General features: G+C 35.9%; 1 protein-coding gene across 2 annotated transcripts in view; it reads right to left on the reverse strand.

Annotated features, from left to right (window-relative positions):
- LOC150088239 (protein held out wings-like) overlaps positions 1 to 15,011 on the reverse strand; it is a 170,265-nt gene that overhangs the window by 91,694 nt on the left and 63,560 nt on the right. For both annotated transcript variants that reach the window (XM_090369401.1, XM_090369400.1), the window contains exon 3: positions 12,145 to 12,261. In XM_090369401.1, coding sequence (XP_090225527.1) covers positions 12,145 to 12,261 — 117 coding nt within the window. The remainder of the gene's footprint in view (positions 1 to 12,144; positions 12,262 to 15,011) is intronic.

Below are 15,011 nucleotides of genomic sequence, written 5' to 3' on the forward strand. Positions count from 1 at the left end.
GATTCACTTAGCGCCCTGTTTTCCCGGAATGAACTATTAGCATTAAGCGGGGGTCACCTGTATTACAAAAATCAAAAAGCCGAAAAAGCCCAGGCATAGACAATTTGAATGTAGAACTATTTAAATATGTGGCACCATATTAAAAAATGCACTATTAAAATTATATAACATCATATGGCATAAGCAACAGATACCTGAAGATTGGGAAACAGGAATAGTAATCAATATACACAAAAAAGGCTCCAGAAATATCCCTAACAACCACAGAGGGATAACACTGCTATCAACTGCTTCAAAGCTGTACTCTAATATACTAAAGCAAGAGTGACCAACTTAATTTGTGATGCAATAGACTTTTTCTTCAAAATGTGCCACAATCTAACATCTCAAGGAGTTCATTGCACATGGTTAAATAGGTTAATCAACACATAATGAAAAATGTTGTTTATAAATTTTAAAATTATACGTTTGTGTCAATGTCATCTGCGAAGCTTTCAAAATCGGGGATATGCTGTGATAAGTATATCCCCAATTGTATACAATATATATAAGGCCAACTGTAAAGAATCTTCTGAATTCAAGTCCGTAAGAGTAGAGCGATTTTTCGTGTTTTTTTTTTTGTTTTTTTTTTTGTTTCAAATATGAAAAGGCCGATTCACATAGGTATGTGGAACCAAAACAGGAATTTAAAAATTCACTGCATTTTTTACAGTACTTTTCTCGGCAAACATATTTCCAAAAGTCTTTTTCTGATGGCCTGGCTTTTAGGAAGATATCGTTTCACAATGCAATAATTTCATTTTCAAGTAATATTTTCTCCTTGTGAAAAATCTCAGCAATTTCTTCTGCAATTTGTTTCGTATCTCAGTCGACCTTAAATGGACAAGAAATATATTGAACAATGTCTTCAATCATTTTAAAATCACTGAATCTTGTTTCAAAATCATCCACAACTTTCTCAATTTCAGAAACATATTTCTCACTATTAAATTCAAAAACAGGACATTTTTGCAAATGATCTTGCATATTTGCGAAATGATCGAAAATTTTCTTGTTTTAGATCCTTAGCCATTGCCAAAAGTTGATATTTATACTCAAGAAATACTACTAATCATGTCACCCACATTTTTATCTTGTAATTCCAAATTCAGATCACTTAATTTAATGGTAAAATCTGCCAAAAAAGCCAGATTACACAACCACACCGTATCTTGCAGCTGTTGATAATCATCTCCACATTGATCGACAAATATTTTAATTTCATTCAGCAAATTTCGAAATCTGTAGAAACTTACTCCGACTCAGACACTTCACATCTGTGTGTAATATCAGATCTGGTTCATTTTCATTGAGGTGCATTTTGAACAGTCTCCTTTTAAGAGATTGTCCTCTGATGGAATTCACGAATTTAAAAGCTATGTCCATAACACTTTTAGTATTTAATCTTTTCCGGGCTAACACTTGTTGGTGGATGATACAGTGGTAACTCAAAAAATCTGGGAATTCATCATCCTTTTGGCACAATGCGATGAATCCGTTAAGATGGCCTGTCATTGCTTTAGCTCCATCTGTTGTTACTGATACAAGCTTAAATAGTGGTAATTTAATTTTTTCAATAAAATTTTTGAATGCGTTAAATATATCAAGACTTCTAGTTCTTTCTTTTAACGAAAGAACTAGAAGTTCTTTCCCAGCAGTTCTTCTCTAGTGCCAGAATCATAGAAAACCATACGAATAACAACGAGCAATTGAGCTATATCACTGACATCTGTTGTAAAGAAAAGGACACACAATTAGCAATATGAGCATGGAATTGTTCGCTCACATTTTTATTCATTTTTTCAATGCGTCACATCACAGTATTTCAAGATAATTTCAGATCTTGAAGGGCACATTTAATTCCATTTTTGTTCTTAAAATTTTCAAAAAGAGAATGTTATTTCTAAAAAATGCGTCTTTGATGAATTGACCATCAGAAAATGGTTTGCACTTTATTTGCAGAAATGATGCTACAGTTACTGCTTTAGATTGTAAATTAGGTGTCACGAAGAAATTTTGCTGTGCGAATAATCTGGATTTAAGTTTTTAATTAATTTTTAATAAGGTCACTATTAGGCAAAAAATCTGACTGGTATTTACCATGGAGCGATTTGAATGCCTTTCTAAATTTTCTTTTTTTGGGTATAGTCACGGAAGCATCAAATAACAATATTTTTCTTTTATCATTATAAAAAAAGTATTCTAGTTCCCACTCTTGATGAAAATGATAAGTTTTACTCTTTTTCGTAGTATTTATTTTAAATCAAAGGGTATTAAATTAACGTATAAGCACTGTCCAGTTATTAATATCAAGTAAGCCAAATAAGAATTCAACACATATGCTATGCTCTCCTCGACGTAGTAACTGCGTGAATTTTCACTAGACAAGCCTAACGGCTGTGTGGTGACAAGAGTGGTCATGTGGTTCAATGGATTTGTAATAAGTGTATGCAGTGGGGCGTATAATAATAATAACAACCTTTAGATTTTGATGAATCTATTTTTTATATATATTTAAAATTCATCGTGATCGACCGAAATTAAAGCCGCGATGGACTTGCTGGCCAACCCTGTACTAAAGAATAAACTTAATACATACAGTGAACAATTGCATTATAGCCAAAGTAGCTTATGTGCCATCAAACCCCCAAATCAACAGTGAACAATTCTTAGAAGAACAATATGGGTTCAGAAAAGGGAGAAGCACAATAAATGCCATTTTCTCATTACAACAAATTTTGAAGAAAAGAAGAGTATTCAACCTACCAACATTTCTGCTGTTTATTGATTATGAAAAAGCATATGACAATGTAAACCGGGAAAAAGTTTGGCAGATTTTACATGAAGAAAATATCCCAACCCAACTCCGGAACGCCTACATAAAAACTTAGAAGTCTGCATAAAATATTCTAATGGCCAACTATTAGACCCAATTAACACCAATAAAGTAGTCAAACAAGGATGTGGACTATCACCAAATTTATTTAATATCTACATCAATAAAATTATTAAAGGATGGAAACAAACAATTAATAATGGAATACAGTTGAACAACAAGAATAAAATCCAAACTATATTATATGCTGATCAGTTATAATTGCAAAATCCGAAGATGAACTACAGATAGCAGCAAATGAACTGAATAAAATACGTAAAATGTTAGAGATGAAAATCTCCATCTCAAAAACAAAAATCACTGGGATTATGTGGAAAAAACATACAAAGAATCAAAATTGTTATTGATGACAAAATAATAGAACAAATAGTTGTTTTCACCTCAGGGAAATTTAATGTCAAATGGAGGGAAAGACACCTACACTAAACTACAAAAATATAATAAAATGAATGGAATGATTAAACACCACTTCGGAAAACAAATGACAACTGAAACAAAAGTATGACTGCACTGTGAGACTTGGGTCATAAATAAGAAAGATGCACACAAACTACAAGCAGCATAAAGCAGCACATATCCTAAATGACTCGAATGAGTACAATGAACAACTGTAGAGAGAAATAGAGTGGGCTAGTAAATCAGAATGTCTTATAATGGGGAATTTTAACTTACCAGATATTGACTGGAACTTGTGGGTTGGTCACTCACACACTAGTAAGAAATTTGTGGATTTATTGGATGATTGTTTTCTGCAGCAGCATGTTCGAGAGGCAACAAGATAGGGTAATACTCTTGATCTGGTTATCAGCAGTGATCATTCGTGTATTAAGAATTTGCAGATAAAGGAACCACTAGGTGGCAGTGATCACAGTGTACTGATGTGGGATTTACTTAACGATATAATTACCATCAGGTGTAAAGGAAAGGGTTTTTGCTTCCGTAAAGGTGAGTACAGTGGTCTCAGATAGTTTTTAAATTCTGTACAGTGGGATCAACTGACGATATTACCAACAGTAAATTATAAGTGGGAAGCATTCAATGAATTAATCATGGATGCTACTAAAAGTTTCATACCTATTAAGAAATATTGTTCAAGGTTTAGGCCTAAATGGTTATCAAATGAACTAATGAGACTCGTGACAGAGAAGAAAAATGCATGGGATGCATATAAATTATCAAGTGACTCAGAAGCCTATGGCAGATATAAGCTAGTCTGTAATCAGGTCACAAAGGAGGTTAGGCAGGTGAAGGCAGATTACGAGAAATCTTTGGCAAAATATGCTAAGAAAAACAGCAAGGATTTCTTTACTTATATAAACTCTAAAAGGAAGGGGATGAATCTGATTGGTCCACTTGATATCGATGGTTCGACTGTTGATGATCCTGCTCAGATAGCAACCAAACTGAATGAGTATTTTGCATCTACATTCACACATGAGGAGTTATTAAGTTTGAAAATGGCAGAAGGTTATTAAATTGTAGCAGGGTGCTTAATGATTGTGTAATAACTGAGAGCAAAGTGGAGGAGAAATTGTTGAAGTTAAACATAAGAAAGGCACCTGGAGTGGATGGGATTCTATCCAGTTATATAAAGGAGGTGGCAAAGCAACTAAGCAAACCTTAAGCCATAATTATAAGAGCATCCTTGGACTCAGGGGAGATTCTCACGGACTGGAGATGTGTAAATGTATCCCCAATTCAAAAAGGAGAATCGAAAGGTGACACGAGTAATTACAGACCAGTTAGTTTAATCTCTTTTCCGGGTAAAATAATGGAGTCACTGGTTAAAGATGCATTGTAGGATCATTTAGACAAGACTGCAGCAATAATTCAGACACAGCATGGGTTTTTTAAGGGAAAGTCTTGTCTGACAAATTTGATAGGATATTATGATTTGGTTACAAAGGAACTGGATGCAAAAAATAATTTTGATATCATATATTTGGATTTCAGGAAAGCTTTTGACACTGTTGCGCATGGAAGACTATTGTACAAATTGGAGCAGAATGGTATTAAGGGTAAGTTGCTACAATGGATAAAAGGATGGTTGAGTGGGAGAAGACAGAGGGTGGTAATCAATGGGTGCTGCTCTTCGTGGACTAATGTTATTAGTGGGGTCCCACAGGGTTCGGTGTTGGGTCCTCTGTTGTTTTGTATATTTATCAATGATATTGATGAAGGTATATCAGGCTTAGTGTCGAAGTTTGCAAATGATACAAAGGTTGGCAGGGTTGTTAATGACAGTGTGCTACTGCAACAGGATCTAGATAATTTGGGCAGATGGGCTAAGAAGTGGCAACTGAAGTTTAACCTTGACAAATGCAAAGTACTGCATATGGGTAGAAGTAACCCCAGAGAAATGTACCAACTGTGTGGTACTACACTTAAGGTGGTAGAAAATGAAAAAGACCTGGGAGTAATTGTGCAGTCAGATATGAAGTTTTCTGAGCAATGCAGACCAGCTGCCAGGGCAGGTCGTAGAGTTTTGTCAATGATATATAGGAATTTTGCTAGCAGGGAAAAGGAGGTGATTGTCCCTCTGTATAAGGCTATGGTCAGGCAACGCCTTGAGCACTGCATACAGGTCTCGAGGCCTCATTTTAGGAAGGATATAGATTTGCTTTAGCATGTACAGAGAAGGGCAACAAGGTTGGTGAGGGGAATGAACGGATCCTCTTACCAAGAGAGGCTTAAATTCTGCAAATGAGCACGCTGAATTCTGATGGGATCCTTCCACTTGTTCAGATTACGAATCTAAGGGGGCATAAATTCAAATTAAGAAAAGACAGATGTAGAATAGATGTGCGGAAATTTGCCTTTAGCCAGCAGGTGGTTAATTGCTGGAACAAACTTCCATCTGTCATTGTGGAAGTTGATAGGTTAAATAAATTTAAGGCGGAACTGGACAGGCATTTGGAGGGAATGGTGTGATTTTTTTTTTTGGCTGATGCTGCATAAGCTCATACACTTGCTTTCTTGCATCATATGCCACTACTACTACTACTTCTACTACTATCCGTGAGAAATTGAAAGTAGATAACATAGTAAATGACATAAAACGGTATCATAAAAAATGGATCAGCCACATAGAAAGAATGAACCCAGACCGGATCCCAAAATTAGCCTTTAACTACAAACCTACAGGCAAGAGAGATGTGGATCGACCAAGACGACAATGGCAGGATCAAGACCACCTCCAAGAGCTAAAACAAAACAGGTCTTAAAAGACCTGTTTCATTGCTGGACCAAGTTCATGATTATGATGATATTGGACTATAGTTTTCTCATATTGTGGATATATACTTCACAACTGGATTGTCATCATTGCAACATCAGGGTACCTGCCCACCCACCGATGAGGAGCCAATAAGCTCCGAAACAATGCTGTAGGGGTGATGGTATCCTCCGAGAATAAGTAACAATAGTCTTCTCCCTATGGTGAAGCATTACTTATTCGAGGTAGTGCAATATTATGGCAACTTGTTGTGAAGGTATTCACAATATGAGATATACCTAATGATGCCAATTTATAACTACTTGGCTATGTACAGAAAATATGAAAATGCACTAACTTGTACATTAATAAAGAATAAGTAAAGCAAAAGGAGCAGGAAGCCAATTAAAGGAGATGAGATAATATAAGAAAGGGAGATGGTATTCTGGAGGTGACAACTCAAGCATGAACCAATGTAAGCAGAGGTCAAGTAGTAGTTCACATTACACAAAGAATGTTTTTGATCTGGTTAGCGGGTAGTACATGACTCATCAACTGGTGCAATAGAACCACTTGGCTTCAAGTGGTAAAACCCATGTTTAGTTCAGGCAACCTCACATCTATCATACAGTTATGTTATGTTATTTTGGTTTTTAGGAGCATTAGCAACTAATGTCATATTGCTCCGGGGATATGCGATGGTCATTCCCTGACCTTTCTGCATCCTCCGTATTTGGTGGTCACGGGCTCGAGCCCCGGTCTAATCAAGAAGCGCGTGCTACGCTGCTGCTCCTGCCCACCTGGCTACAGGCACCCTATCATACAGTATGACAGGCATCATGGCAAGATCCAATATTCTTTACATTGAGGGTATGGCTCTAAAACTTTCTCTTCACAGGCTGGCCATTAGATAGTCCACCAGACCAGACATATTGATCTCACACTAGTAGGCATCCACGTCAGCTTTTGTATACTGGAGGCATTGTTAAGGTCCAGGGTATATTTTTCTGTGTATGCCATATCGAAAAATTTCATTAATTCATGCATATTCCCTCCCTCTACTTTTACTTTATTTGCTGAATGCACATGAATAGTCAAATTAATAGATTGAACTTATCTGTGAAAAAATCTAAACCTTACAAAAACTTCCATGTTTATTTCACAGATAAATGTGGTTTCACTGCTGCTTTGTTTTTTTTTGGGAATGTATTGTGTTCTCATACTAGACAGGAGTCCTCCCCAAGACACAACTGCAGGTGGTGGAGGATTTATTCAGGAGGTCCTCCCTGTCTGTCTTCTGCTGACACCATGCTGATTCTCTATTCAAGCAGCATGGCATGGGATGCTGATATCAGCTGGTCTGGCCATTACAAGAGATCAGATTCTGACAAAAATGCCATTATGGTGACCCAAACCCAACATAGAGCACCCTGACACCATGATTTTCACCCCCTCCAAAAACTTTAGATCATTCATTTCCCCCTCCACTCCAAAATTTTTTGGCCCACTGTGCACTACCAAACTAAATACCTTTTACTACTCTTAACAGTTCCTCGCCTGTGGAGGATAGGTTGCCTATGTAGGGGTGTCCCCTTCTATCTCTCACCCCTTTAACTTTGGAAGAAAGCCTCCGAATCGCAACGATCACTGAACACTCATTTTCAACAAAACTCCTCCCCCCCCCCGTTTTTTTGGCCCTCTCTGGCAAGCTCATGGCAATGCCAGGATTTACCCCACCAGAGCTCTTATGCAACCCTACTTCTTGGCCCACCTCCAATTGGTACTGAACAGCAACTAAAGGGCTGTGGTGTTCCACAGATCCCTAGGCTAAGAGGCCAAATGAACAACAGACCGACATAACCCAACACTACATGAAACAAACCACACAATAATTCACACCTTTTCTGGCCTTTACAGTCTTACTGGTATCCTCATACTAGACATACATACAATTCATAACACATATTCAGCAATAACTAAAGGCAGAGAGGTTTATAAGTCTGTACTGTGTCACAAAAGTTATATCGTGCAGTCGGGAGATCTCCCCTTGCCCCCAGGTGCTGCAAGACCTGTAACACTATATGTCCTTTCTGTACATGTTTACTCCCCATATTCAAATTTTGCATTCCTCTTATCTGAGTAATACTATGTCTATGATATTTCCACAGTGTCTACATTTGATGACTTCACCAGTATACTTTCAAATTCATCAAATTTATTTGCTATGCTCCTACATTAGTGTGCAAGCAAGTATTTGTGTACCTGTTTTTACTCTTAGTTACCCTAATACAGCCCATGACACCTCATTTTCCAGCCTGCTACGTGTTTCAACAGAAACAGTGCAAGAATCACTGACACCTTGTTTTCCAGACTGCTATAACCACTTCTCAGCAATTGATTTGCTTGATGGCATTGAATGCAATCCATTGAAATGTGCCTGTGCTACAAATCAATTAGGATTGTTGCATATGCACAAGCAGCACTGTGTACACTTCCTCAACACTGTCACATGAGATATACATCACAGTATCCATTAGCAATGTATTCCATTTAGTCAGGATCAATCTTGCTAACATTCACATCTTTCTCTACAAACTGGAATGGATTCTTTTCACTTCTCAACTGCTGATATATTATTGCTATTGAAAATACAATCTGCATGAAAAAACATGCTTTTGAATTGTCTTTTCAAAGCACATTGTAGCTTTGAAAAAACACACATGCTTTTCAAAGCACAGATGTGAAGTTACTAATCTTTAATTATAAATATCTCATCACATAAAAATATCAGAAAAACTGTTCATGTTTCCAACTTTTGGCAAAGAATCATTTTCCATGCCAGTTATTAATCCACACACCCTGTATATATTAAAATAAAATGCTGTGCTGATTTGGATTAGCAACACAGCTTCTGAAAAATTTACATTTATTGATTAAATAAAATGTCTCTATTATAAAGGCAGTCTGTCTATTTCAGGATGCAAATACATTTCTCCTTGAGACTGACTGCTTAGTTAAATTCCATCCCATGACTTTATGCAACACAATATTTTTTGTTGCATAAAGTTTAGTGTTACACAGCACATAATGCCCACTCACTGATGATGAAGCCAAAAGGCTTCAAAACGATCATGCTTGAAGCTTCAAAACTTGATGGTATCCACTGAAAATAAATAAAATTAGTCTTCACTACTAGAGAAGTTATTTATTTGAAGTAGTGCAATACCACCTATCAAGTTATGAAGACACCACAATATGAGATACTATTAAAACAATGCCTTTTACACTACATACGTGGTTAAAATTTATGGGTAAACTGTGGTGTATCTACACCAATATTATATAAAATAAAAATAATAATAAATAAATAAATACCATAAAATAAAATAAAAAGGTAACTTAAACAGAAACTCAAGTCAAATATGTAAATTTAGAATAAATGGCAACACCTTTAATATAATTTCCAAAATTCATGAACTGCCACTATCATCTCATATGCTGTCCAGCATATGAGATGATAGGCTGGACAGCATATCATCTCATATGATAAACAATCAACAAATCTTAAAAAAGATTTGTTGATTGTTTCTTTGGTGCCACTGAGAAAAAAAAGTACTGGTACTTACCTTGTCTCTAACTTTCTAACTCATAACAATAATAAAATAATTCAGCTTTATTAAGAGACTTGAATACTTGCTTATCCATTTCTTTCCTTTTTTGCAGAACTTGAAATTCTTGTTTGTTACTATGGAAATTATTGTTATTGATGAACTTGCATTGCTGATAAAATTCCCTTTAAATGAACATTTCTTTGAATTTATTCATATGCACACTAATGAACATTTTCCTTTAATTTGCATTTATAAACTTCATGCAAAACTTCTAAAAGTAGTAGTAGTGGCATGTGATGCAAGAAAGCAAGTGTATGAGCTTATGCAGCATCAGCCAAAAAAAAAAAAAAAAAACACCCCATTCCCTCCAAATGCCTGTCCAGTTCCTCCTTAAATTTATTCAACCTATCAACTTCCACAACGACAGATGGAAGTTTGTTCCAGCAATTAACTACCCGCTGGCTAAAGGCAAATTTCCGCACATCTATTCTACATCTGTCTTTTCTTAATTTGAATTTATGCCCCCTTAGGTTCGTAATCTGAACAAGTGGAAGGATCCCATCAGAATTCAGCGTGCTCAACCCATTCAAGGCCTTATACATCTCAATCAGATCACCGTGCAGGTGCCTAGTCTCCAGCCACTGCAATTTGCAGAACTTAAACCTCTCTTGGTCAGAGGATCCCTTCATTCCCCTCACCAATCTTGTTGCCCTTCTCTGTACACGCTCAAGTAAATCTACATCCTTCCTAAAATGAGGCCTCCAGACCTGTACGCAGTACTCAAGGTGTGGCCTGACCATTGCCTTATACAGAGGGACAATCACCTCCTTCTCCCTGCTAGCAAAATTCTTATATATAATTGACAAAACCCCATGACCTGCCCTGGCAGACTGTCTGCATTGCTCAGAAAACTTCGTATCTCACTGCACAATTACGCCCAGGTCTTTTTCATTTTCTACCACCTTAAGCGTAGTATCACACAGTTGGTACGTTTCTCTGGGGTTACTTCTACCCACATGCAGTACTTTGCATTTGTCAAGGTTAAATTTCAGTTGCCACTTCTTAGCCCATCTGCTCAAATTATCTAGATCCTGTTGCAGTAGCACACTGCCATTACTGCCATTAACAACCCTGCCAACCTTTGTATCATCTGCAAACTTCGACATTAAGCCTGATATACCTTCATCAATATCATTGATAAATATACAAAACAACAGTGGACCTAACACCGAACCCTGTGGGACTCCACTAATAACATTAGTCCACGAAGAGCAGCACCCATTGATTACCACCCTCTGTCTTCTCCCACTCAACCATCCTTTTATCCATTGTAGCAACTTACCCTTAATACCATTCTGCTCCAATTTGTACAATAGTCTTCCATGCGCAACAGTGTCAACAAAATACCAAAAGTAATTACAACCCCCCCTCCTCATATCTCATTACAACAGCCAACCACCAAAAATAATGAACAGCATGCCAGCAACTGTTAAGTGTTCAAAAACTGAAACAGTTTCAGTTTTTTGACCACAGCACTTGTAGGAGTTTAGTAGAGTAAAACAAGTTGTTGAAATTCAACTTGTGCACAAATGGATATTACACTACTACAGAGTATACTATTATTAGTTTATCCAAGAATAACTGGATAAACTAATAATATCACGATCAAGTATAGTTAAGTACTTATATAGATAATATATATATCAACACTAAGTATATTATATTTTTTTTTTTAGCTCAACTTTCTCAAACAATTAACAGTTAATCAAACAATGAACGTAAACACAAATTAATTGAGCCTAAATAAAGATAGATGAATATCAGCATACCTCATTCTAGAATGTTCTCCTCCTTCTCTTCCCCCACCACCAAAAAACATATATACACCTTAATATTAGTTTATATAAACATACAAAACTATATATGAAAACAAATACAAAAAAATAATTTCATAAAATTATCACATGTAAACATGAAAATTTTATATGTTCAAATGAACATAAGTGTTTTACTTGAATGCTGATATTTATAACAATGAAAAATCAATTCTTGAACTTACAGATATATATATAAACAGTAATTAAAAGCACTAATACCTTAGCTTATGGAAGTGAATCCTCCATCAGCTCCTGAAATATTCAAGAGTTGATGAAGGACGCATTTGTTACACTTAATGAGGCCAGATTCAGGGTATTTAAAACAATTTTCTGATTAAAAGATTCATCTTAATCCCTAAAATAGAAATACATTCTGCTCTGAAAAACATTTAACAAACAATTTTGTTGTATTTGATTACACTTTTATTAATAGTGAATAACAGCACATTCTTTGATTCCTGCAAGAATTTCCTAACCAAAGAAAAGAAACAATGTAAAGAATCTTACCTTTTTTTTGTCCCTCATAGAACCTTTGCCACGAACCATAACTTTGCAACCTGTCTCATGCTCCAACTGCTTTGCAGTCATACCCCTTGGTCCAAGGATGCGTCCCACAAAATTATACTAAAAAAAAAAGATTAAGCACTAAAAAGAAATACAAAGTTTGTAATATTTCTAATTACTAAATTTGTATTCAAAATGACAAAATACTGTAACCATTTAAGCACAGTCTTTTTTTCACCGAAAAATTACAGAATAAATAAACCTCATACTTACTAACATTTAAACTATACAAAGCTATCTTTCATTCAATGCATGCACAATTTTGAGTTGCTGAATGGAAAGAATGATTCACTGGAGTTTGAAGAATGTTAATAAGGAATTAAATCCAAAATTTTAATGGATTTAAAATTATAACAGTTTCACACAAGATGAAATCAGGTGTAAAAACTGTCTAACTTTTTGATTAGTACAATATGCTGAGTCAGGGCCTGCTGACTAAATAAAATAGTTTCACCATGGGAAAAGAATTTACTAATGAGAGTTCATCCAGCTATAAATACTTTGGGTGGTGGTGGAGGATCTGCAAAACTAATGTGGAATCACATTAGTTTTGCCACATTTGTATTTGCAAATATAAGTACAATAAGACTTTGATTAATGTTGAGTTTTTGAAAATTGTGATAGCACTCAGATACACTTGCATTCGCTATGAGAAGCATGCCTGTACACCAATATAGCCAAATAACAATTATACAAGCATCAAAAAGTAGGTTGGCAGAAAGAGGCTTAAACAGCACATTGGAAATTGAGGTCAGAAACGTGTCATTTTATTTTTTTCCACACTGTAGATTCCAGCATGAAAATAAAGGTTTATTCATTTAGCTAGATGTTAATACTGGCTGTATAGCACAAAGAGAGCCATAAGTTTTTGCTGCACTAGCCAAAATTTTTTTAAAAAACATAAATTGATAAAACCACAAACATAGACATAAAATAACAATAAAAGAATAATATAATGAATAAATCAAAAATAACAATAAAAATACAAAGAAAGAAATAAAAAAGTATATATGAAAATAAATAGGAACTTCCTCCTCACATAGGTAACTATGTGAAGAGGGAAGCACATCCAGTTGACCTAGGAATCTCAAGCTGTCAGCCTCAACTAACCACAGAGGTAGCTTGTTTCAATAATCAATAACTTTATGACTAAAACAAAACTTCCTGCAATCCAGTCTAAACTTCTTCATCCCATAATTTGAATTTATAATGCCTAGAATCTGGAATCATTTTATAATAGTGAAAATTTCACCTTCATTCATTTTACTATCACCCTGCTTCAGGGCCTTACAGACCGCAATCACAACTCTAAAGTGCTTAGTGGCCAGGCTCTGTAACCCACATAATAGTATTTGCCATATAGTGCAAGGAACCCAGTCTTTTGCTGCATTGGCAAAAAAAAAAAGTAGATAAGAAAATACAAATTATATGATCCCTCCTCACACAAGCAACTATCCAGTTCACAATTCAATTTGTTCAAACTGTCATTCTCAACTACCTGCAAGGGCAACCTTGTTCCACCTATGATTGACTTGCTAGCTAAAAGAAAACATCCTACAATCTAATCTAAACCTCAACCAGCGTAATTTAATTTGAATTTATGGCCCCTAGTTCTATAATTCTTTATAACAGTGAAAACTCCACCTTCATTCATTTTACTAATACCTCTCAGTGCCTTATAAGCATCAATTGGGTCACCTCTGAGATGCCTAGTTGCCAAGCTCTGTAGCCTACACAATCTGAGTCCTTTTGCCGATCTCACTATTCGAGTTGCTTGTCTTTGGATCCCTTCAAAAAGCGCCATGTCTTTTTTCAGATGAGGTCTCCATATTTGAACACAGTACAGGCACTCCCCGACTTACATACTTAATTGTTTTTTTTTTTTTTTTTTTATGTACATAAGTCTGTTTTTTATGCAAGTCCAATTTCAATCTTGTAGGCATTAAACCCATATACAGTATAACTCACCCAGATTATAACCCCCAACAAATTCACCAGGCTGTATGTACAGTATTGTTTACAACATTTTATGATTTGTAACCAAGTTAAATGAGGCAGGAAAAACCACACAATGAATAATAATGCAGAGTACAGTATTTATTCTAATACCTGTAAACAGTACTATATAGCATATAAACAAGATACAATATACAAGAACAAAAATAAACAAAAGTTTAATTTGTTCACATTATTGTCAGTGTTGTGGAGATGGAGGATCATAAAATTTTAATGACACATTCTGGTGATCTGGGAGTAGATTGGCTGGTCGTGGTACCACTAGTGAATGTGGATGCCATATATTCACATCCACTTTCCACCTTATAGAAAAATCTATGTATTTTAATCTGCAGTTTTCTTCTTCTCTTCTTCACAGATTAGTTTGTAGCAGGCAATGGCACTGTTTACACCTGCTGCCACTTTGGTGAACCTCTCAGTGTTAGGATCTTGAACCTCTATCTATTAAAGAAAAAACTTCAGCTAGCTGACTGCAGGTGAAATTTTTTTCAACAGCTTCTTCCTCTTCAGTGGCCTCCTGCTGTGTCTGTTTTTCAAGTTCGAAGAGATCATTGCTAAGCAGGCCGCCGCAGATTAAAATTGCTGGTAGAACCATCAAACTGACAACTGAGATGAAGTACCTTGGGGTAATTCTCGACCCCAAGCTCACGTTTTACCCGCACATAAGACTACCTTCATCGCAAAGTCAGGAACTACATGGCAATGGTAGTGATTTAGACCCCAGGTCTGACTGGGGCCTAAATCGCCGCTCACTGCAAATGCTATACAAAGCTGTATTTATTCCCACTATAACC

Source organism: Mastigoproctus giganteus, chromosome 3, assembly GCF_048544385.1.
Source record: "Mastigoproctus giganteus isolate SK-2022 chromosome 3, ASM4854438v1, whole genome shotgun sequence".
Lineage (NCBI taxonomy): Eukaryota > Metazoa > Arthropoda > Arachnida > Uropygi > Thelyphonidae > Mastigoproctus > Mastigoproctus giganteus.